Source organism: Rhopilema esculentum, chromosome 6 (assembly GCF_057945365.1).
Source record: "Rhopilema esculentum isolate cy_ngs chromosome 6, ASM5794536v1, whole genome shotgun sequence".
Taxonomy (NCBI): domain Eukaryota; kingdom Metazoa; phylum Cnidaria; class Scyphozoa; order Rhizostomeae; family Rhizostomatidae; genus Rhopilema; species Rhopilema esculentum.
Genome location: NC_142820.1, coordinates 3,024,477 through 3,046,261, shown reverse-complemented (window position 1 = coordinate 3,046,261; position 21,785 = coordinate 3,024,477). Strand labels below are relative to the sequence as shown.

Here is a 21,785-nt window from a genome sequence, read left to right as displayed (position 1 = left end):
TTGATCCTCCCTCCCCCCCTTGTACGCACATGTACGCTTTTCGCACATCCCCCCTTTTGCGTACACTGCGTATGCTTATATCCTTTTTTGCCCCCCCCCCACTCCCGTTTCAAGGTATAATACAAATAATTGAGAGTTTCCAGGGGAATTCAGGGAGCTGTCCATACTGACCATTCCTTGTTATAATATACAGTTGTCATGCAGTTGTCTAATTTATGTAATCACGTGAAGCACATCGAAACAGGTTCTTTAACATTGAACTTATTGTATTTAGCTTTCTAAAAGGCAAAGCCTTTCACATAGTTTTTTATCAGAATTTCATCAAACAGAGCAGATTTTAGATAGGATGAAAATATGCAACAAACTTCCCATTAAAATCTCTGCCATATGAACAATGAATGAGCAAGCTTGCAAGGCTCAAATTTCACGTTTAGGAATTCCTTAAGCGTATGTACTAAATACCCATTACACCCCCTTCCCCCTTGTATGCAAGCGTACAATTTTGATCGACTCCCCCTCCCCCTGAGTGTGTAAGTACTTTATGGATGACCCCCTCCCGGAAATTCTTAGCTTACTCAACTCAAAATATTCTCCGCGGTCTGTCCTTGCCGTGTAAAATTTAAATGTCGCGGTCGCGGTACCCATTTGTGTGACAATGAATCAAACCAAAATCTCTTTTTTTATTTCAAATTCCTACAATGTATGCGCAAATTATTCTTTTTACAAAACCTGCTACCTGCTGATTTTTCTTTCCCATCATTTTTTACTACGATATATAATTTTCAGCTTTCCCGGCTTTCTCAAGGCAGCCTCGGATTGAGATAGGGTAAACCTTTACTCTCGGTGAATTTATCCTTGGTGATTCCAGCCACAAACATATAATTCTTCAGGTTTCTTTCTTATAAAGGTTTGTTGAATGTTTAAAAGTTAGTAGATTTAATTTTAGAGGGATGCTGTTTATGCCGTAGTATTTATCAGAATAGCTAACCGTTGCTGCAATGCAGAAACTTACAGTTGGTGTTCAATCAGATTCGAACTTTTAGAAGCTTGCTGGATAATATTCAACCTTAACATTGCAGAAACCAGTCTACTTTGCTTCATCTAGGAATGCGTCGCCTATTTCTTTAGAATGTGCCAAAAATAATACACATTTTTTAATTGACTATGATATCACTAAAAGTATTCAGAAGTTTTATAAATTCCATTTAGAATTTCTTATATAATCGCCAAAGCCAGTCGAATATTTGGGCCTAAACAATATTCCCAGTGAATGCTGTATACTACAGACCATAATCAGTTCGTCATTATTGAAAGTCATATAAATTAATAAAGAGTTGCATAATTTTCTTGAGGCTTGTAGCTTTTAATATTGATTAATAAATTTCAAGGCAAACTTGTATTATTTTTAGCTCCAGCAAGAATGATTTTGAAAAAGCTATTAACAAAGCCTAATACAGCAATATGTTGTGGCTGCTTCAAAAGAACTACACCATTGAACCTTGGAAAAACCCGGTTCTATACAGTTTTTCTAGTGAATACCCCAAAAAGAAGCAGACTAGTTCCACCAAGAAAACATTCATTTCTTGATGGTAAAGTTCCATCTGAGACCAACAAGCTGGTAAATAGAACACTGGTAACCTATGGAGGCCTTGAATGGAGCTGGAAATTGACACGCTTTGGGGGAGTTGTTCTTGACCTCAGTCCAACTTTATTATTAGATAAAGACAGAGGGATCTTTTTAGAAGAATTTTCAGGTATTAGCAAACTTAGCAACTACTATCGACTATTCTAACTGGGTGCTTTTCATTCCAACCAACCTGATTGTCTTTTTGTCTCACATCTATATTTCATGTTTTATTATATACACTTTGCCATTTATTTTGTGTGTGTCTTCTTCATTTTAAGGCAAGAGGGATAATAGAAGAGGTATTCTTAGAAGGACCATTTCCCCCTATCTGTTCGTAGAATATTCACAATAGAAATTGACCTCAGAAGGGGACCCAACTGCCCACTAGATGATACTAGATAATCCAGTCCTAATTTCTCTTTCAGCTGTTAAAGTATATCAGTTGCAAATTGCAAATGTTGAGTAGATGATTTCCAGAATTGCGTATGGAAGTAAAGGAGGTATAATATGTTAATCCATCAAAATCTTGAATTTTTTTCAGAGCGTCTCAATGAATGGATCAGGGAAGGCAGGAGAGGTATTTGGGTGAAGATACCTGTAGAACATAGTGCTGTAGTTGCAGATTTATACTCCATTGGCTTCAAGCTTCACCATGCCAAACAGAATTACATTATGATGAAGAAATGGCTACCTATTGATGAAGAAGACAAAATGCCTCTCTATGCTTTTCATACAGTTGGTGTGTCAGGTAAAGATTGTTTTCGTCTTAGGGCAGATGTACTTTATGTACTTTAATGGTTTAGTTAGCAATGAAATCCTCTTTCAAATTGTTTCAATACATATAATTTTATTATTTACATTTCACGAGAGTGTCCAGGCATATTGTTTTATATCATCATGACATAATTGGTTTACATGTTTCCAGCTGATTAATATTAATCACAAATTATAAAAAAATATTAATTTTAACCAAGCCATAATTTTACAGGACTTGTTTTAAATGAAGAAACTCGTGAAGCTCTGGTTGTTCAAGATAAAGGCAAAGTAAGCTATATGCAGTTTGATTTGATTATGAAGAATTGAAAATTTTCTTGTTTGTAGAAAAGTTGATTAAAACCATCAAACATCACTTATCACAGTCCCTGTGTTAAATATTAGCCATAAAGGCCAGTACAGGATTTTGATAGTACCCTGCAAATTAATGTCTTTCCTCTGTAACAGGGAGAGGCCAAATTGTTTGCTTTGAGGTCAAATTTATGATGGCTCCTACACTGGTATGGCTGTTCTTCTATTTCTGGAGATTCCCACAAAATAGAAAAACTGTTTAAAAAATCGGGGCTAGCTGGTGCTGCCTCTTTGTTAGCAAGCTTGAAAGTTTGCTAATTGACCACTTTTTAGCTTGCAGACAGTGGGTTACCTGTCATTGGTCTCATTTATTCAAAAAATGAGATCTTTGAAATAATATAGCTGACAGTTGGGGGTATATATGTTGGCGGTTTTAATGGCTTTTACCAATTTGTGAAACATTGATTGTCAATTGACTATCTTTTCATGGAAATTGGCAAGTTATAGATGATGCAACTAAGTATGATGTTCAATTATCTAGTGTATTAAACGCTATGCATATGCATTCTTCTTATCCTCAATTGGATGTTGGCTTGTAAGGTATTTCCATACTAAAAGAAATTTTATCAGAAAGAATTTTTATATTTTTTTTTCAAATTAAACTTTTTTCATAGACTCAGATGTGGAAGTTTCCTGGCGGTTTCTCAGAGCCAAATGAAGATATAGGTACATCTTAAGAGATTGTCTTAACCTTGTCAGAAATGCCCAATCACTTAAGGCTTGGTTAATGTGCGTTAATTTAGGATATTTTGGGATCTCAGATGGGTTAAAAATTAACTCATAGTGGAAAATCTCATTAAAAATTATCTCATGAAAATTAACTTGTGTTAACTAAGTTATCTCATGAGCTTGGAAACAAAAGTTTTTATTTTAAACTCATGAGTTAACTTGAGATAACACATCAAGTTGAGAGACATCAAAAGAAGCTGATGTGTGGGAGGGGAATGTGGAACCATTTGCACCAAGGTTCTTGCGCAACCCATTTTAACTGAGCATTACTTTAGATGCTGAAAACAGTTTTCTTTAATAAAAATTATCAGTTTTGAAAAAAGAGAGCGGTGGTATTCACCAAAAAGTTCTGTTTTTGGTAGATTTTTCATACCGCAAACAAAAATAACAAAAATATTTTCTTTTCTACATTTTCTTCAATGTATAAATAAAGTAGTTTCTCTTGTAAGGAACCTGCCATAGCTGCAAAACTCAAATAAATGCGATATCCTGTATTTCCATACTTAATTCAATCTCAAGTGGAAACCAAATCTGTACATGGGTTAATTGTGAGTTAGCTCCCGCTTTCTCGCATGCTATTTCACACTATTTCAAGTTAACTTGAATTTAGACCATGAGCTAATTTTCAGACGATGATTGGATCTTGGTTTCATTGTTCTTTGTGTAGGTTGAATTCTGTTAATATATAGAATATATCTTACTAATATAAACAGCCTATTTGAATCAGAACTGCAAGCCCTACCCTTTTAAGTTTCTTTGTAACTGTTTTACACTTAGCATAGAAGGACTATAAACCTTAAAATACTGAAATGATTAAAAGAAATAGCCTCTTAAGGAGGGGGGGGGGGGGTCCTTTGTGTGTGTGTTAAGACATAATTCTTTGATTTGACTAGGTATATCAGTTCATAGAGCAATGATGTACAGAGTCACTGGTTACTTGTTTTAGTTCTGTCTTGGTAGTGTAACTCACTCATAAAATTAGTCACAGTATATTTTACCGAATCCTGTTCTTCTAGTCGCATCTTATCACATCTAGTAAAATAATTAGTTTAAAAGTTTTGTACTTCAAGGACATTCTATTAACAGGAGACACTGCTATTCGGGAGGTGAAAGAGGAAACTGGAATTTACTCTGGTAAGCTTGCTCTTCTTGTTCCAAGTACACTTTGTGCAGCTGTTGGCTGTTTCAATTTAATGTCATCTAGTGTTGAAGCTTTTGGTTGTATCCTGTTTGGTGTATGTATAATCACAACATACACCAAATAGGAATTTCTAAAACCTATTGAATAATCTTACATGTATTGCAAAGCCACCTCTCAGATTTTCTGCACCATTGTAAAGGAATATCTCCCTTTTTTCACTGATTTAATTTGAAATTAGTATTAGTCCATACATTCTAAACAAAAAGTCTGGTGCAATTTTCACTTGCTGATTTTTACTTCATTTGTCACCTGCATCCTTTGACCTTTGATATAACTATGCCCCAAAGAAATCGTGAAATGTGAATGACTTTCTTTGGAACCTTTACAAACTACAAATGAAGCAACACCAATGACTAAACTAGTGGCTTCCTTAGCCAGCCGAGCCTTAGACAGTGAATTTTATGATGTTTTCCTTAGTCCCTATTATAATATTTTGGAGGGTTGATGTTTTGTTAAGTTCCAGAAGCATGTACCACAGGCCGATTTCCTGATATCTAAATTACTAATATATACCATGAAGGGAAAATCTGACACTGTATCAGCAACCTCCATCACACTATTCTGTTAAAATTGAGACCGTTGATTTCAAGCCTTTGTGAGTCCTTTTATATGCTATTATCCTTGTCACTTTGAACACATTTTTGCCTTATAATCACATCCAAACCGAAACCCAAAAAAGCAACTTAGAACTGTCAAAGGCACCACAATGTATATTTTGAATTCTGTTTCCTCTAAAATAAAATACTTTTTATGACAACGTTTTGTGCACTGTTCTCTCTTACTCCTAGAATTCAAGTCACTGCTTGCCTTTCGACAACAACATATTATGTCTTTTGATCAGTCAGATCTTTACTTCATTTGTCACCTGCATCCTTTGTCCTTTAACATAACTATATGCCCGAAAGAAATCATGAAATGCGAGTGGCTTCCTTTGGAACATTTACAAACTACAGATGAAGCAACACCAATGACTAAACTAGTGGCATCCTTAGCTATCCAAGGCTTAGATGGTGAATTTGATGATGTTTGCATTAGTCCCCATGAAATGACCAGTTGGGTGCCACCATATGATAAAAAATTTAAGGTTTTTCACAGACCATTTAAATGCTAAGTAGTCTAAAGTGTGCAATTTTCCAATCTTTGTAGTAGACATTTATCTTTAAAGTTTTTAGCTTTGACCAACTCTGACTTGTATTGTAATAGATTTTAGGAAAAATTGTTAAATTACTTTATTTAATAATGTTTTATCTACCAAGATGTGGGTTTATTGTTTATCCGATTGGTCTTTTTGTTGTTGTTTCAATAAATTCATAACTGGGGTTACTACTAAGTCATGGTGAAATTTGAAAATAAATTTTCATTGGAGGATAAGATGGAGGATATTCATCCAAATATTTATGCACTTAAAAAATTGCTTTTTTGTAACCACAGCAATTTTATCGTCAAAATGTTGACTTTTAATATTATTTTGCACTGAAATATTTGCAAATTTGATGTAAGAAAGAAGGAAGCAGTACAAATGTAAAATTTCTAGAATGACAAGTATTGCCATAAGAATAAATTAAGATTCTGCATAGAAAATTATTATCTAATAAATAAAATAAAATTAAGATTTAATTTTAAATCAAATCATCATGAATCATTATCATATCAGAAGGATGTAACGTTACTATCCATTTATGTTTCGGATGAAATGAAGATCAAAATATTGACAATGGAGTTCTCCAAGACTGTATAAGGAGGACAGCCTCTCAACCTATCACCTGATAGCAAGTATCCTGCTCACTGATAAAGCTAAATTACCTTTCACTGTTTTAGTCAGTTTTAACTTCCATATTTGCCAAGAATATATCTTTGTGGGCTCAATTTTCCAAGGTACCTTGAATTTGTTTCTGCAGGAATTTTCAGATCTTTAGATAACTTATAACGTCGCCTTTGGGAGATTTCTTTCTCTGGAATAATATAAGATATTTATTTGAGATTTAAAATTTGTTTTTACTTGGTGAAATTGCTAGAAAATTAGTAGCAAAGTGTAAATAAAATAAACTATCAATAAGAAAAAACTATAAATAAGTAACTTGTTTTAGGCTCTCTTCTTCCATTTCTGTTGGCTATTCATTTCAAACAGCTTCACATCACAGTTTAAATACAATTCAAACTTTTCTTAATGGAAGTTGGTCTTATCACTAACATTCTTAGTTTAAGAGGAAAGTATTCCTGACCTTCTACCCCAGACTTTTTGAGCCAACGGTGCAAAGAGACATCAGCTTCAGGTTTTGTATGGTAAACCAATTCCTATAAGAATATTGAAGAATAAGTACCATTTTGCTCCTTTTTTGTGGTTTCAGTTAGAGACTAAAAAAGTTTTTTCTCAACTCCTATGAAAAGATCAAGGTCATCATTAGGTAGATCCAGACTACAGCAACCTATGCAGAAACATAGGACTGATTTTTACAGCAAGAAAACTAAAATTGAAACAATGAAAATCTTTAATAAACAAGTTTTTTGTCAAATTCATAAGCAACTTCCGTTCTTGACTGAGTGTCTTTCGGCCTCTGCACAGAACTGTCTGGATGCAATTCTAGGCATTTATCTGGTCTATAACTTGCTTGACCTATGCAAGTGCTTTGCAAGCCAAATAGAACATAATTCACCTCTGCTATCTTTGGCACTAGCATAGGTGAGATTTGACTTATGCATTAGTACAGTTCCAGCCGGGGACCTGTTGCTATGAAATGTACAAGAGAGGCTTTTGCGAAACATTCTTCCAAAAACAAAAGCTACAAGAAAAACAGGGCTTATTTCTGGCTTTTGCAATGGGGCTCTACAACTTTGTCTGCTTCCACTTTTTGATAAGAAATACTATTTTAAGTATTTCAGTATGACTTTCACTAAGTATGAAGCACAGCTTGTTGCTGAAGTTATGATGTAATCGTAATGCTTCGAATATGATTAGTTGAGAGGTCAAATGGTACAAATTCCATGCAAAAAGTTGTCCTGATGAAAAACGCGAAAAAACGCAAAGAGAGGTATTGCAAGCCACTATTCTTGAATGTCAAAATATCATCTGTGCATGCTTTTACTAAATACCATTATCTGTCAATACTGGAAGTGGAAATCCACCATAATACAAGTCTGCTGCTCAAAAAATGACACTGCTGATTGGTTCCTTATTAAATACTGGCTAACAATGCAGTTTTCAATTGAGACAATTTTCAATCATTTGTATATAACTAGACTGTAGTCAGTCTGTATCCACGGTTAAACTATTATAGCTTCCTATTGTTTGTGTACCATGTAACTGGCTCACCTTGCTTATTTGTTACAAATAATTCCATGGGCCGGGGGAAACTTCATTGCAAGTGAGGGAGGGAATGATTATATTGCTCAATGGTTCAGTGAAAGCCGCCACCATGGTTTGCAGCGAGAAATTTTTTTTAAATATGATATTCTAAATATGGCCAGAAAATGCATAAAATATATTTATAGCATTGATAAGAAAGAATTTTTTTTAAAACTAATGACCCATTGGTAGTAATTTGAATGGACACATTTTTGGTTATCATAGTTTCTGTATATTTAATGCATGAAAAGTTTGCAAATGCGTTAAAATCTGTCAGTTGCTCTCTTTTTCTTTTCTGGTTTAATCGTCAATAGCTGACCTGTAGTAAAGTAACAATTCTTAACAGCTTTCTTTGCATTGCATGGCTCTTGCCTAAGTCCAAGCACAAGCCATGTTCCCCTGAGCCCCCCCCCCCCACCACTACATCCCTGATTTCTTCTTCTACTTTTTGAAACATTCGCAAGGTCCCTCTTTCGGCTTATTTATTTTGTTGATAAATTTTTGTTGTGGATATGAGTTTATTCTGGATGTGAGTTATGCTAGCTTTTGGGACATCTAAAATTCACAGTTGTGCAACTGGATTTGAGTTTCGCCACCTCCCTGCTGAGCCTCCTCCCTGATGAGTGTTTTGGCCATTTTTGGTGTAGAAAAAACAATAGAAGGGATTGCTAGTGATTGATATACTCACTTGTCTACTGCTGATGAGGGAAACCTGATTGTCAAATCAAAAGCTGAGAAGCGTTAGCCTGCGTTCCAGACCCCTAACTTTGGGTTTGTCGGCAGGACTGCCAAGGTTTGCCATCAAAAATTTTTGCCATGAGCAAACGAAGTTTGTTTCAACCAAAACCAGATTTAAATTTACCAACAAAGTCTCAGATTTGTCAACAAATTCTTTCCTGGGAGGGGGGCGATCACCCCCCATACCCCCACAAATTCTGCCACTGAGTTTCAGTATACTTGAAACCATTTAGAATTTGATAGACATAAAGATTTGACTCATAATTGTCTACCTGTGCTTTTAGCTCATCATATGTTGGTGTGCTGTAATACAACTTCTTTTCAGTGTAAATGTCATCTTTTTCATAAGGCTTCCCCACTAGAAGCAAAGTAATTTTCATGCAGTTTCAAATAAGCAATAAAAATAACCAATCTGAGGTAAGAGGAGCAAATAAAAGTAACATTAAAAATGCACATGAAAAGATTAAATAGTCTTTGAATTTTGCCTGGAGCTCGCTATAGATAATTACAATAAAATTTTGACATAGGAACATCTTCAGGGGTAACAGCTCAATGATTTACTAATTAATAAAAATCAATCAAATACTAACATGTGCAATTAATTTCTCCATTGGTTGCCTAAAATTCAACTGCTAGGTTTTGATCCTAAAGTTAAAAGGACCTGGCATAATCTCTAGTGATTATGATGATGATAACACATTCCTATGATGTGAAATACGTCTAAAGTTGCAAAGTATCCCAAATTGAGCTGATCAGGATTTATGGTTGAAAGAACAATAGAAAGAATGATAGAAATACTAACAAAGAACAATGAATCTTGCAGCATATAGGATATAGAGAGCTGGCAATAATATAATCTTAGAGAAAAGATCATTCATATCTACCAGTGTAAGGCTCCTGATGCTTAAAATTGGATGCAAAACTGTTCTGAAAACCTGGTGCTTCTTTCATTTCCAATGTTATGTATTTTCTAAAAAAAGTTAAGGTAGTCCTAATTTTAAATACAAAGAATACATTTCATGCATTAATATTTTTTTGATAATAATAAAACGCTACTTTAAGCTAAAATGAATTTTGTCATGATTGTTTGGAAAGGAATAAGAAATAAAAAAATAAATTCTTGAATATTAATCTTTTTGGAAATTCTAACATCAAACTGTAAATGCTTTCAACCAAAAGGAAGATTCTTCTGTAGTAAAGGTACCAGGGGATGTGCTGCAAGCAAGGGTATACTTTTCCACCTATGAAATTTCCAGGTTCAAACCAACAATTTTGAGAAATCAAATTGAATGGCTTGAAGATTAATCTAGCCATAAAGGGCAAAGACTGAAATTCAATGTTTTACTTGGGGGGGGCAGCCCTGATAAATAAGTGTAACAACAGCCATATTTTGCAAAATAAAAGTACTTTACTTATACTTTGTAAGTTTTATAGGGGGGGGGGGGCTAAGGCACCACACCCAACCCCCCAGGTATTCTATGTATCGATCAAGGGCCACACTTTTTTTAATATTAATTTGGCCAAGGATACAAATTTTTGTGAAAATTAATCTAGCCAACAGTACCACATTGAATATGCTCTCTGCAAACGCCTACCCAAATTTTATCCAAGAACCTCCCATCAACAGATTTTAGTTTAAACAGGTGTAACATTGTTAAAAATAGAGCGCTAGGATTATAAATTATAATGCTTAAGTGCATAACATGCAATGAATATTTTATACCGTGGTTTAATCTTATGATTAATTTATAAAAGTAGCACAAGAAAACATAGACATTTATGTTAACATTCAAGCTAGAAATGACATTGAACTTTTGCCTTTATAATTTATTATAATATAATCAATTTAATTAGGGTATCATAAAAGCTCCCGGCAACAGACTTACTTAAGTCCTCGTTAAAGATTAATGAAAATGCAATCATAACTTTTTGGTGGGTGGATTAAATCATTTCAAATCGAATGGTAAAAATACGAGGAAAAAGGCTTCGAGAAATGGAGCTGAATAAATCTTATACTACAAAACGACATCTCCTTCTTATTACTTTTTTTAACACTATTTTAATGCGATAGCTACATTTCAACTTTCTAAAGCTTATTCATCTCAGTAAATATTTAAATCATGGCTTTAAGGTTGCTATTGAAAAGTAAAGTTTTAAACCTTTGTGGGTGAGGTCTATGCTTCCTGTGAGGTGAAGTTGGTCGAGATTTTGATCTATATTTTGCCCCGTCACATTCCGGCTCTTTTCTATAATGATGAAATGATGAATAAGTTGTCTGAAATCCACTTCGAGAAGGATCTTGATCCTCGCATTCAGAAGTCCAAGACTGCCTGGAAGATGCCCTTATCTCTTCAAATTCTTGTGGTGTTATGCCTCCTTTTCTGTGCCTACGCCTCAGCTCATCTAAGCCACGCAGGTATTGGTGATTAACTTTCTCAAGACGCGGTCGTATATTTGCAGGATAACCTCTATCAACCAGGATATGGGTCATTTTGTTCAAATCATATCTTCGTTACATTGCCAACAAATGCAACCTAGTGACCTACCGAGAAAACAAGCACACTTCCCTAACACTAAAGATCAGCCTCGTTTTGAACATTGTTGATATTCATTTCCTTGGTGATCGCAAGATAAAATAGATTCTTTTCGCAAAAAAAACACGCTAATTGGAATTGGTTGGCTGGCAAAATATCTTAGACCCGGAGAATAAAATAACACTTTCTTCATATTACATTCTTTTTTAAAAGAACAATCTTATAAGAATACGAGCCTCAAAGTTGGTCAAAGTTAAGAACAAATTAAGAACAAACTAAGGCTGAACTACTGTAAATTGTGATTTTGAACATTGCTGTGAAACCCCATTAAAAATTTCATTTAAAAAACTAGGGGTTTTTGCCCACTTAGATGCATTTTCAAACTCACTTTGTTGGCAAATGAGACCTGAACACTACCCTTGAGCACAATAGCTAGCGATCGCACCGCTTACACCAAAAAAATTAAGGATAAATAAAGAACAATCCAGCTTCAAATTTTCAAAGAAATAAAGAAGAACAAGGCTGAACTTCAATTAGCACGTTATTATAAAAAAGTATAGAATTCAGCATTGTTTCAGTATATAATTCAGTATATAGATCAGCATATAATTCATGCGACCACGCCCTTCAGATTAGCTTAAATTGTTTTTACAGTCCTTTGCTTGCAGTCCTTAAAACATGTCAATTTTGTCTGAAATATCAACTCTCCCCCCCCCCCCCCTCCTGAGAAACTAATTTTTTTGCAGATTTGCACTTTTTTCAGACAACAACTTTCTGTGCATTGGGGGGGGGGGGGGGGATAGCCGCTACCTTACCCCTCGCTACGCTACTGCTCCAGACCCCTCACTTGAAAGTAGAGGTTTTGACATTGTTAATAAGTATGTTCAATTGCCATGCGCATCGGTAACATAATTTAGGCCTAAATATAACCGTCCATTTTAAAGAAAATCTTTCGAAATAGATTTCTAATGTATTATCAATTTGCAGAAAATAGCAAGTAGATTCTAACTCAACTTGGAAGCAAAATTATAAAGTACATTATAATGGAAAGCCAAATTTTTGAGCATATGACAACCATTGAGAGTTCTTGGTGTAGAATAACAAGAAACCAAAGTCAACTACATAGAATCTTGAAAAAAATTGTGTTTATGGAGCGACATTTAATTGCGATGTAATATATAATGTTTTAAAACTTTAATATCGTCTTTTTTCGAGCTATGCCAATAAGACGGACGAAACTGATGACGATAAAGCAAGGTATAAATAGCAATTGCACAGCAGCTTGAGAAGTAAATGTTAAATTGTCTCCAATTTAGTTGTCGGTCTGTTTTGTTCGACCATACAACTGTAAAATTTATATTCAAAACTAGTTTCTGTTTTGATTTGAGTGCCATCTTTATTATCTTTTTGTGTTTCATCATTTAAACTTTTGTTTGTTTTTTCCGCAACAGTTTACCTGAATTTTTGTTTATTAAAGTAAAATTTTATAACTGCTCAGATTTTCTTTAGAGCTGCACAAAAAAATTTAGAACTGCACAAAAAAATTTAGAACTGCACATTTTGTGTAGAACTGCACGTTAAAAAAAATCCTGTTGTAACCGAGGGGCAATTCACTCTTACAAATAGCGTACGAGATCTTCCCTAAAACAAAAGGATTTCTAGGAATTTCAGATAAAACAATAGGATTTTAACAAAAGGTGTACAAGATTTTCTTGGGGTGATTTGCCCCTCGGTTATAACTAAGAAACTGGAGTACTTAACGTCAATATTTTTATATTTTTGGTTATAACAATGAGTGATGAAATGCTAATCTCAAAATAAATAGATATACAAACACCAACTATTACTTCTATTCACAACCATAAAAATCTCGGTGAGTCATAACTTAGAAAAGAGAGAATGTGAAATAGAAGAAATTTTTCAAAATATCAAGTGGAAGGAAGGCCATGATCCTAAAGTAGTTTTGAGTTTTCCAAAAAAAATTCTTGGTTGGTTCGGTAATATAGAATTTCCAAGAAAAGATGTACATCTTCGTACATTTCGTTGACCTTGTACATTTCGTACAATTCGTGGACCTAGTACAATTCGAACAATTCGTGTGTGTGTGTGCGCGTGTGCCTGTGTGTTCCTGATAAAAGTTTCTACTCCTTATGAAGTGTTCACGATGGCTCTCACTGATGACTGATGTGCTTACAATATTTGCTTTTGCTGTAGTAAATATTACGTTACCGGAAAACATGAAAAACTAACACCCGACAAACTAATATATACTGAACAAAGGGAATCATGAACAAATATAATCATTAACGCAAGACTGACCTTAAATGATATAAGTAGGTACCTATATTACAAATATGCACTCTTTTTTTATAAGAACCAGATAATTTTGCCGAGCCTCGATGTTCTTAACTATTTGATAATTTTAGGCTCAAATGATCTTAAGATTGTTCTTATTTCAAGAGAGAATTTTTGCAAATTTTAGAGAAGTTACATACTGTATAGAGTTTCTAAGACGTTTCATTGGGTAAAGCTTCAAAACAAAGCAGTGACTGCTAGTGTTTATGGACAAGATTGCATAGTTTTGTTCTGTTGACATGACCTAATATAAATTGCAAAATGCGAATTGTTTTTTTTTTAATTTCTCTGAAGCTGAGCACGTTCTAGCCTTGTTCATATTCTTTGGGCAATTTTTGAGCCTCAGTGTTTATTATAAAGTGTGTTCTTCTAAAAAAGGTGTAGCAATAAACGCAAAATTGACTTAAAATGAAATAACTGTCTCTATTCCAGCTGCCACAATCGGGGTGAGAGGGGGTCCAGGATCAGCGGCAGGATAGTGCCTGTACTCTGCTGCACAGGAGCATTCGTGGGTGTGTACAGAAAGGGCTGGACATTCAGAAAGTGGCTTTGAGTTGTCAAGTGATCGAGAAGACCGGAAAGGAAGATGGCGAACTGTCAGTGGCTGTGGACAATTGTGTGGTTCTTTGCTCTTTTGATTGTGTGGCCAATTGGATTTCTATGTGCAATTTTGTATGAATTAGTAGTGCCTTTCTGTGCATGTTGTAATGGCTGCTCAGATATACGGAATTTCTTCCAAAAAGGTCTTGATCTACCGTACACCGCCTCGAGTAATATGGTCCAAGGAAAATCGTTGTTTTGATGCATGGAATCAACAGGGTCGGGAATTAGATTTTTGAAAGTTTTTGAACGGATATACATGATGTCAACTTTGCATTTCATGGACGGGATAGGATGCATTTGAACAGCTGATGATGTATATTTATGATCAGAGACTGAAATGAGTACTATTCATCGCATCGATAACAACTTCGTACCAAGCAGTAGGGTTATCAATAATTTGACGGGTTTCATTTGTATTCCATGAATCAAAGATTACTATTAATATTTAATGAACTCTTTACAGTCGCTGCATTGTAAACGAAACCTTGAATCTGGTATCTTAGCGAATCAAGCTATAATCATAAATTTACTCAGAATGAACCTATGAATCATTAGTCCAGCTCCAGAGATGAAGGGCAGTTTGGTAAACGAGAGGCCATACAGATTGCGTTGTGTTCTACCGAAAAATATACATCGAACCATTCGTGCTCAGAGAAACTCACAAATGTTTGTAAATTTAGATCCTTCCCAATATACAGATCTCTTGTAATGCAGGATTACCATTGTCTTTTGTCAGATCTTTTTACATTATCTAGGCCTAAAACTTAATTATGTGCACAGTGGTATTCAATTTTTTCAGATAAAATGAAACTTTCTTGTGTCCATCGATCTCAGTATTTAAGATCTGCAATAAATGATAGCTCACGATGAAAATCTAGGCTAAAAAGAAAATGCTAGGTTATAAATTGTAAATCTTTTTTTACAAGATTTATGTTCAGGCTAGGTGCTGTTTTCAATTTTTGAGGCTGGATTTTCCTTTACTTGTTTTTAAATTATTAGGGTGTAAGCAATTAAGTTGTTATCTAATGTGCTCTGTGGGGGTGTTTAGGCCCTAGTTGCCAACAAAGTGAGTGCAACATAATTTAGTTTTACTTGTTCAAAAATTTGAAAATTTATCAAAAAAGCACCCAGCCCCAGGTAGAGCACAACAGCAACACGATTGCAGTCCCTTCTCCCCCAAATAAAGAATTTACAATGGCCTAAAGCTTTTTAAAAACTAAGTGGATTTTTCAGTGGTTTTTCGATGGTGAAGTAAAACTTTAACATTAATAATAAATTTGATTGTTATTGTTACTGTGTGAATGCACATAACACACCTGAGAGTTACGCTTCAAAGAGGCAGTCTTCATCTTTTAGGTCAAGTTGCCATGCTCATGAAAAAGATTCGAAGTCAATTTTAAAGGTGCTATTCTTTTTTAAAACACGTCAAATATTAGACAATTGAATCACACCTCTGTACATTTTTCTATTCATGTAACTAGGATCCAGGGTTGCCAGTTTGGATTTTTCTTATCCAAATTACACAAATTTGGATTTATGAAAACTGGTTTGGCTTTGAAAATATGATTTGGATTTTTCCCAAAAATTTGGCTTTTTCAAAAGTTCTCTTAAAAATCTGAAAAATTCTCTAAATTGGCTGAGTATTTGAATTTATAAACAGCTGCTTCATTTATTATTTCTTTGATTTCAACCCCTCTGATCTAAGGGAGCACCTTTTGGTCGATTACTTCCTTTGAGAATATCAGGTTTCTTTTTTAGGGAAAAAATGAAGAGTGAAGTGTCATAAAAATAACAGAAGTCTCGTTTTCATTACTTCGTATTCTATTGTTCTATAGCCTTGTTTTCATTTTTGGCATATTTTGGATGTTTCACTGGCATGATTTGGCTTTGGCTATTTTTAATACCTGGCAACCCTGCTAGGATCTAAGCTTTGACTGTAAAACTATGAAAGTAAAATATGAAATGCATTCATTTACAGGAGGCTGATGTGAATTTTATAGGATTTTCTCCAGAAAGAGCTTAGATACAAATAAAATAGGAAACATAATTTGTTGTGGGTTAGTTACAGAGTGGTGTGATTCTTGATTTGCTGCAATGAAAATGGTGCCAGTAAAGTACCATGGTGAGTGACTCACATTAGAATATACCATCAATATACTAGCATTTAGACTGAGCCACCAGAAACAATTTTTACCTGATGGGCTTTTATGAACGTAAATGAACATCGGTTTAAACTGAAAGGTATTATAACTGATGAAACAATTACCCCTGCTACGATTTTACTTTAACTTTGATTTCTCACAATTGAAAAGTCACCCATGGGGCCATACAGAGAACAGGGGTAATGGTTTCTTAAAAAGCATATGTTTGCATGGATGGGAGGAAGGAGGCTTATGGAGTTAGAGTACTCACTCAATGTTTTTTTAAAAGTGTTCTTTCAAAAAAATTTTGATCATTGGTTTAAAACTTAAACCATAGGTGTGATGCCGATCACCACAGTGGGCATAAAATTAGGTAGACAAATTCATTGCCACAATTATGGTCAGTTTGTAGAATGTAGAGTAAACATATATGTAGATACCTTTTGTATCGCTTTTTTCCTTACAAAAATGGTCAATTTTGCAGTGTTGCCTTGTGTAATACTTTATGTCATACAGAATCATGTGTGCAGTGTATTCTGATTAGTGTATTGTTGTCAAATTGCAAATTAGAAGGGGGGGGGGGTCAAAACTCAAATAGTATATATGCACAGGAAGAGGTTGCAAAAGAAGCATGAAAATATCAGAAGGGGGTAGGGGGAATGAAAATATCAGATATTCTGCATTAAGTACTGTGAATGACCCACTTCCTTGAATATGTACCTGCTTGAATGAAATCCCCTCTCCCCCTTTGAATGAGCATCCTATTCATATGAGTGATCCAGGGGTGCTTTTAGTGAAACAAACAACTGAAGCTGTTCATTAAAATTGAGAGGCATGCTGTGTCCAGGTATAATGTATCATGATTTCTGCTTAGTGGCTGATCTTTTCAAAGGACCTTTGAAAACATGAAATTTGCCAAATTGATTAAGCAGTAGATCAAAAAGTATTGGCTTTGAGGCTGACAATGGTGTGATAAATTGGGTTGATTAGAAATATCACAGTCATAAACGCTTGAGTAAACTAAATTGATAAGGTATTTAAAACTAACAATGATGTAGTGTATAAAACAAACAAAAATAAATGAAAATTAGTAACAAGAACTAAATGGCCTAAACTGAGTCATTATATGCTCATAAATTTATTAGTAATGACTCTTGGACCTAGCCATCATTTTCAAAATGGATGAGCCATGAGAAGGTTTCTAAAGTTTGGTGAGAGAAAGGATAAAAAGTATATATTTTACATTACAAATCTATTCACTGAATAACAAAAGCATGGTTTCAATCTATGATAGGAGGGTCTCAATCTTTGTATTCACATATCTTTAATGAGAGAGAGAAAATTTGCCAATTTGGAAACCACATTTGAGTTTGTTTACACCAATAGGAAAGAACCTGTCACCCAAGCCCTGTATTGTTGTTACATTGAAAAGAGAGAACAGAATACTGCCCATAGGCAGACAACTTGTATTTCAAAACCTAAGGCAGAAGATTCAAATGCTTAATTGATAATTAATAGCCCAAAAGAACATGCCACTCTATATTACTCTGCAGACTACTATTTATGAGTAATGAATAAAAACACATTTATGAGGTATAATTAATTTGGTAGCAGCTTGCATTCAATGGCGGCGCCAGCCACTTAGCTCTGGGGGGGGGGGGGGACAAACCAAAAAAATTTAAGCCATGCCCCTTTAACAACAGGGAATGTCATTTTTATCCAAAACGTGTCCCCCAGTCCTCTGTGGCGCTGCTACTGCCTGCATTTAAAATTGTTTGACAAACAAATTTGTGATAATAGCCAAGAAAACAGGGAGATTTGGTTTAGTTTCTAATAAATACTTTAATGTTCAACCTTAAACATAGGCCCATGGCCTGGAATAATAAAATTTGCCATTTTCTTCAGCTTATCTCTATTTTTAACCTGCTCCTCAGGCCACTCACTAAACTCTTTCCAAGAATCCTCATCATCTTGACTTTCAAACAAGTCGCCACATATTGCCACAGTTCCAAAACTATTTGCAGCATGAACAACAACACTCACATCATTGTGCATGTGTCCTGGCGTAGGTATAACTGTCACCAGTTCCTTGTATAAGGGGTATGGTTTGCCTCCTTTAAAATCATGATCATAATAATTATCTTTGTAGTTAATGTCATATCCAACAATATGCTTGGCATTAGTAAATAGATTTAAATTCCCAACATGATCTGAATGGCCGTGAGTGCATACTACAAAGTCTATATTTTCCGGCTTAACATTGTTGTCATCTAAGGCCTTGAGTAATCTCTGCTTATCCCATGGTCCACCGGTGTCAACAACAATGTTAACTGGACCAGTTACTAAGGTTGATGTACCAGTTGCCCTATATTGAGAATTTTCCTCAAAGCTGTAGCCTTCAATAAGAACTTTAACATTGAAATCGTCGTTCCCTGAAGACATTTTCCTTCTCACAAACTGGTCAAGGCTGCAGAGATCTTTGCTCGATGGCTTTCAGCATGCTGTTCTTACTGTCTGGCCGTCGATGTTTTTGTAGCCTCTCTTCCATTCAGTAGCCCAACAGCAACAGCTGTCAGGAAAATTTTATCAAAGAGAGCAAACAAATTCAAACTGAACTGATTTTTATGTATAGAAAATTGCTAATTGATGGACGCTAACGGGATGGAAAGCATCCCAGTCACAGGTACTTCGACTCAAGATCCAGACAGCTCCGATGGCAGATATTTCAAAGTTAATGGTGTGTACTTCGAATACGATGTCGTTGGCCTGGCTGATTCAAAGTTTCAGTTAAAATATAGTCCAGTTTTCACTTTCAAAATCGGCTCCTTTACAATTTATTTATCATAAAACATAAGACAACGTACACCACGAAATACGAATAATATAAAGTAAAGATCAAGTTAAGGGCCATTAAATAAAATATAGATAATTCATTTTTCGAAGGGGGAGGTTATATTTTGTTTCAAACCTATTTGAAAACAGACAAATGCCTCATCTGTTAAAATTCAAACTATTGCAGACATAACTGGAGCATTATCAATTTTTGAAACATGATAACGATTGTTTAGGCTAAAACTTTTGATGATTGTAAATTTGATGATGATTGATTGTAATAATGATACTGTAAAATTTTAAACAGGAAAAATAAAGAAATAAGTAAGTTATGAAGACCAGACTGGAAACTTTGTTTCTTGCGTGGGCAAGTTCACATGCCTGACTGTGCGACTGTGCGCCTGAAATTACGCACTTTTAAGAAATTTGTATTGTTATTAATATGTGAAATGTATGGAAAATTGAGTGTGTGGGCAATATATTGCAGGCATGCGACAAAGTTTCCAGTCTGGTATGAAGACAGAGGTATTTGTGGAAAATTTTTCTTATCCTTCCTTTCATGTCACAAGATGTCTGAAATTTAGAGGTTGAGTTATAGAACATAAGGATGTGATTTTTCTAGTGTTCACTGCTATTTAATGTGATCATTTATTTTACTTCTTGAGTTTTCTTATTTAGTCAATGGAATTTTTTGATTATTATTTAGAAAACATAATATTTAGCAATCATATAGTTGCTTTGTAATAAAACTTAGTTGCTTTGTAATAAAACTTTAAATATCGTAGAAAAATCACACAAAGGAGAGTTACAAAGACAGTCACCAGTTTCTGATGGAGAAGCAGTTATAAAAGTTCTTGGTGATGCAAATAATCAGAAATTTAAAGATTTTCGCTCAGAGAGTAAGAATCAAGATAAAACTGTTAAATTATTCAACCTAAGCAGCAATCTACTAACAGTCAATTGTTCTAATTTTGCCAGAATATCATAACATGGTCTTCAAAGTTGGTAAAATGCATGAACATCTCTTGTAAATGCTCTTTCAGCTCTACATTTAACTGAAACTGGCTCTAACTTTCTATCTTTAATTTACGAAAGTATTTGTGGTCTTTTTACCAGTAACTTTCTTAAAGTTTTCCCTTAATTTTTCTTTAGGCTCTAAACTTTGTACATACTTTTAGTTTGTTACTTTTAACATATGCAAAAAGCAATTGTATTCATAAGCAATAATTCTAAATTTATATTTTAGAGTGTTGTGAAGTATTAAAAAATTGTTTAAATTTTCTGTAATAAATTCTGGAATAAAGATTTATTGGAAGAGGGGGTTGTAAACCCAAATCCTTTAACCATATTGGTGTCAAAAGGAAGCTGTAAGTCATTCTTTGCTTGTAATCAGGAGTGCCTCAATTTTCCCAATTGGTTCAGCAGCCATATAAAACTGTACCTTCACTTTCTTATCATCTAGGTGTTGATATACAAGAAAATTTGGCCAATGAAGAAGAAAGATCACGATTAATAGAACAAGTCCTGGCTCTGCAAAGTACCCTTGATGGTAATTTGAAACCATTAAAAATTATCACACAGAACCATGTCATATTTTCTAACTCGTTTACATGTTTTTTGCTGCTAGCCTTGTTACAAATTCTGAACCAGCTTAATCTATTTATGGTGGAACACGATTCTAATTACCTTTATGGGGTACTTATCATTTCAGACTTGTCTCAAAGAGTTGATGCTGTAAAGGATGAAAATCTCAAATTAAAATCAGAGAATCAGGTTTGACTTTTTGTCTTTTTTCTTCATTGTTTGTACATTCAGAACATTTTGGCAAGGGCAATAATTATGACACAATGGTTTCTGTTAGGGTAACCATGGGTTTTTAACAGGGGAATAGTGAATGGCTTAGCCCGGGACAATGCTGAAGCTATAATACTACATAGCACAGAAAAGCCTGATTTAGAATTTATCTGTATCTTTCTAGTAAAGGCAGTACATCAAATCTATTTTTTCTGAAACAGGTCTTGGGACAATATATTGAGAATTTGATGGCTGCTTCCAATGTTTTTCAAACAACTGGTGATACTAAAGGAAGAAAAGGGTAAGGTCACATTTTGTTCCTTGTTTGACAGGTTCCTTTCTGATTTCAAGCAACTTTCAGAATAGCTACTTCATTAACATCATACTTTTAGTTTGTACAATGCAACATCATTTAAAAATGTTGTTTGTCAGAACTTTGATGGCAGTTTTCCAATTTCAGATCAACAAGACAATCAAAAAAGAGATAAGCCTTCTTGGCCCTGCGCTTTTAAGGTGAACTGTGGTATATGCTTTAGCATTTCAGTTAAATGAGTGCGCAGTTGTATTATTTCTCAAATATGTATGGCTTTAAGTTAAAGCTTGGAGAGCTTAATTAATTTGTAAATATGTAGTCGAAGCATTTCATTTTCAATCTCTGTCTTTTTCTGATTATTTGGCAAATTATCTGTCTAATGCCCCTGTTGGAAATGAAACTTATTGGTTGGTGCTCATTTATAGCTGATTAGAGAATCTAACAGGAAAT

The 21,785-nt window shown here is 34.5% G+C and overlaps 4 protein-coding genes across 5 annotated transcripts; 2 read left to right on the top strand and 2 right to left on the bottom strand.

The window, feature by feature from the left end:
* The first annotated feature begins 788 nt into the window (after nt 1-788).
* Nucleotides 789-5,937, top strand: LOC135685990 (nucleoside diphosphate-linked moiety X motif 6). The gene is made up of 7 exons (XM_065202118.2): nt 789-907; nt 1,410-1,754; nt 2,169-2,375; nt 2,616-2,671; nt 3,367-3,418; nt 4,568-4,615; nt 5,471-5,937. The coding sequence occupies exons 2-7, from the start codon at nt 1,421-1,423 to the stop codon at nt 5,791-5,793; spliced, it is 1,020 nt and encodes a 339-aa protein (XP_065058190.2). The 5' UTR covers nt 789-907; nt 1,410-1,420; the 3' UTR covers nt 5,794-5,937.
* A 312-nt stretch (nt 5,938-6,249) lies between these two features.
* Nucleotides 6,250-11,361, bottom strand: LOC135685991 (uncharacterized). Its single transcript, XM_089108917.1, has 5 exons — nt 10,923-11,361; nt 9,648-9,733; nt 9,036-9,121; nt 6,905-6,977; nt 6,250-6,634 (listed from the first exon to the last, which is right to left on the bottom strand). Exons 1-5 carry the CDS (start codon nt 11,252-11,254, stop codon nt 6,507-6,509), a joined length of 705 nt encoding a protein of 234 aa, XP_088965043.1. The 5' UTR covers nt 11,255-11,361; the 3' UTR covers nt 6,250-6,506.
* Nucleotides 11,362-17,590: 6,229 nt separating this feature from the next.
* Nucleotides 17,591-18,838, bottom strand: LOC135686095 (metallo-beta-lactamase domain-containing protein 1-like). Its single transcript, XM_065202261.2, has one exon. It carries the CDS (start codon nt 18,836-18,838, stop codon nt 18,239-18,241), a length of 600 nt encoding a protein of 199 aa, XP_065058333.2. The 3' UTR covers nt 17,591-18,238.
* Nucleotides 18,839-18,993: 155 nt separating this feature from the next.
* LOC135686096 (short coiled-coil protein B) lies at nt 18,994-21,659 on the top strand. Of its 2 annotated transcripts, XM_065202262.2 has the most exons (6): nt 18,994-19,133; nt 20,014-20,127; nt 20,691-20,777; nt 20,940-21,001; nt 21,244-21,323; nt 21,483-21,659. In XM_065202262.2, the coding sequence occupies exons 1-6, from the start codon at nt 19,043-19,045 to the stop codon at nt 21,508-21,510; spliced, it is 462 nt and encodes a 153-aa protein (XP_065058334.1). In that variant the 5' UTR covers nt 18,994-19,042; the 3' UTR covers nt 21,511-21,659. The 2 variants fall into 2 exon arrangements, with proteins under 2 accessions (XP_065058334.1, XP_065058335.1); XM_065202263.2 differs by lacking the exon at nt 20,014-20,127 and having other exon boundaries at nt 18,996-19,133.
* Nucleotides 21,660-21,785: the final 126 nt, after the last annotated feature.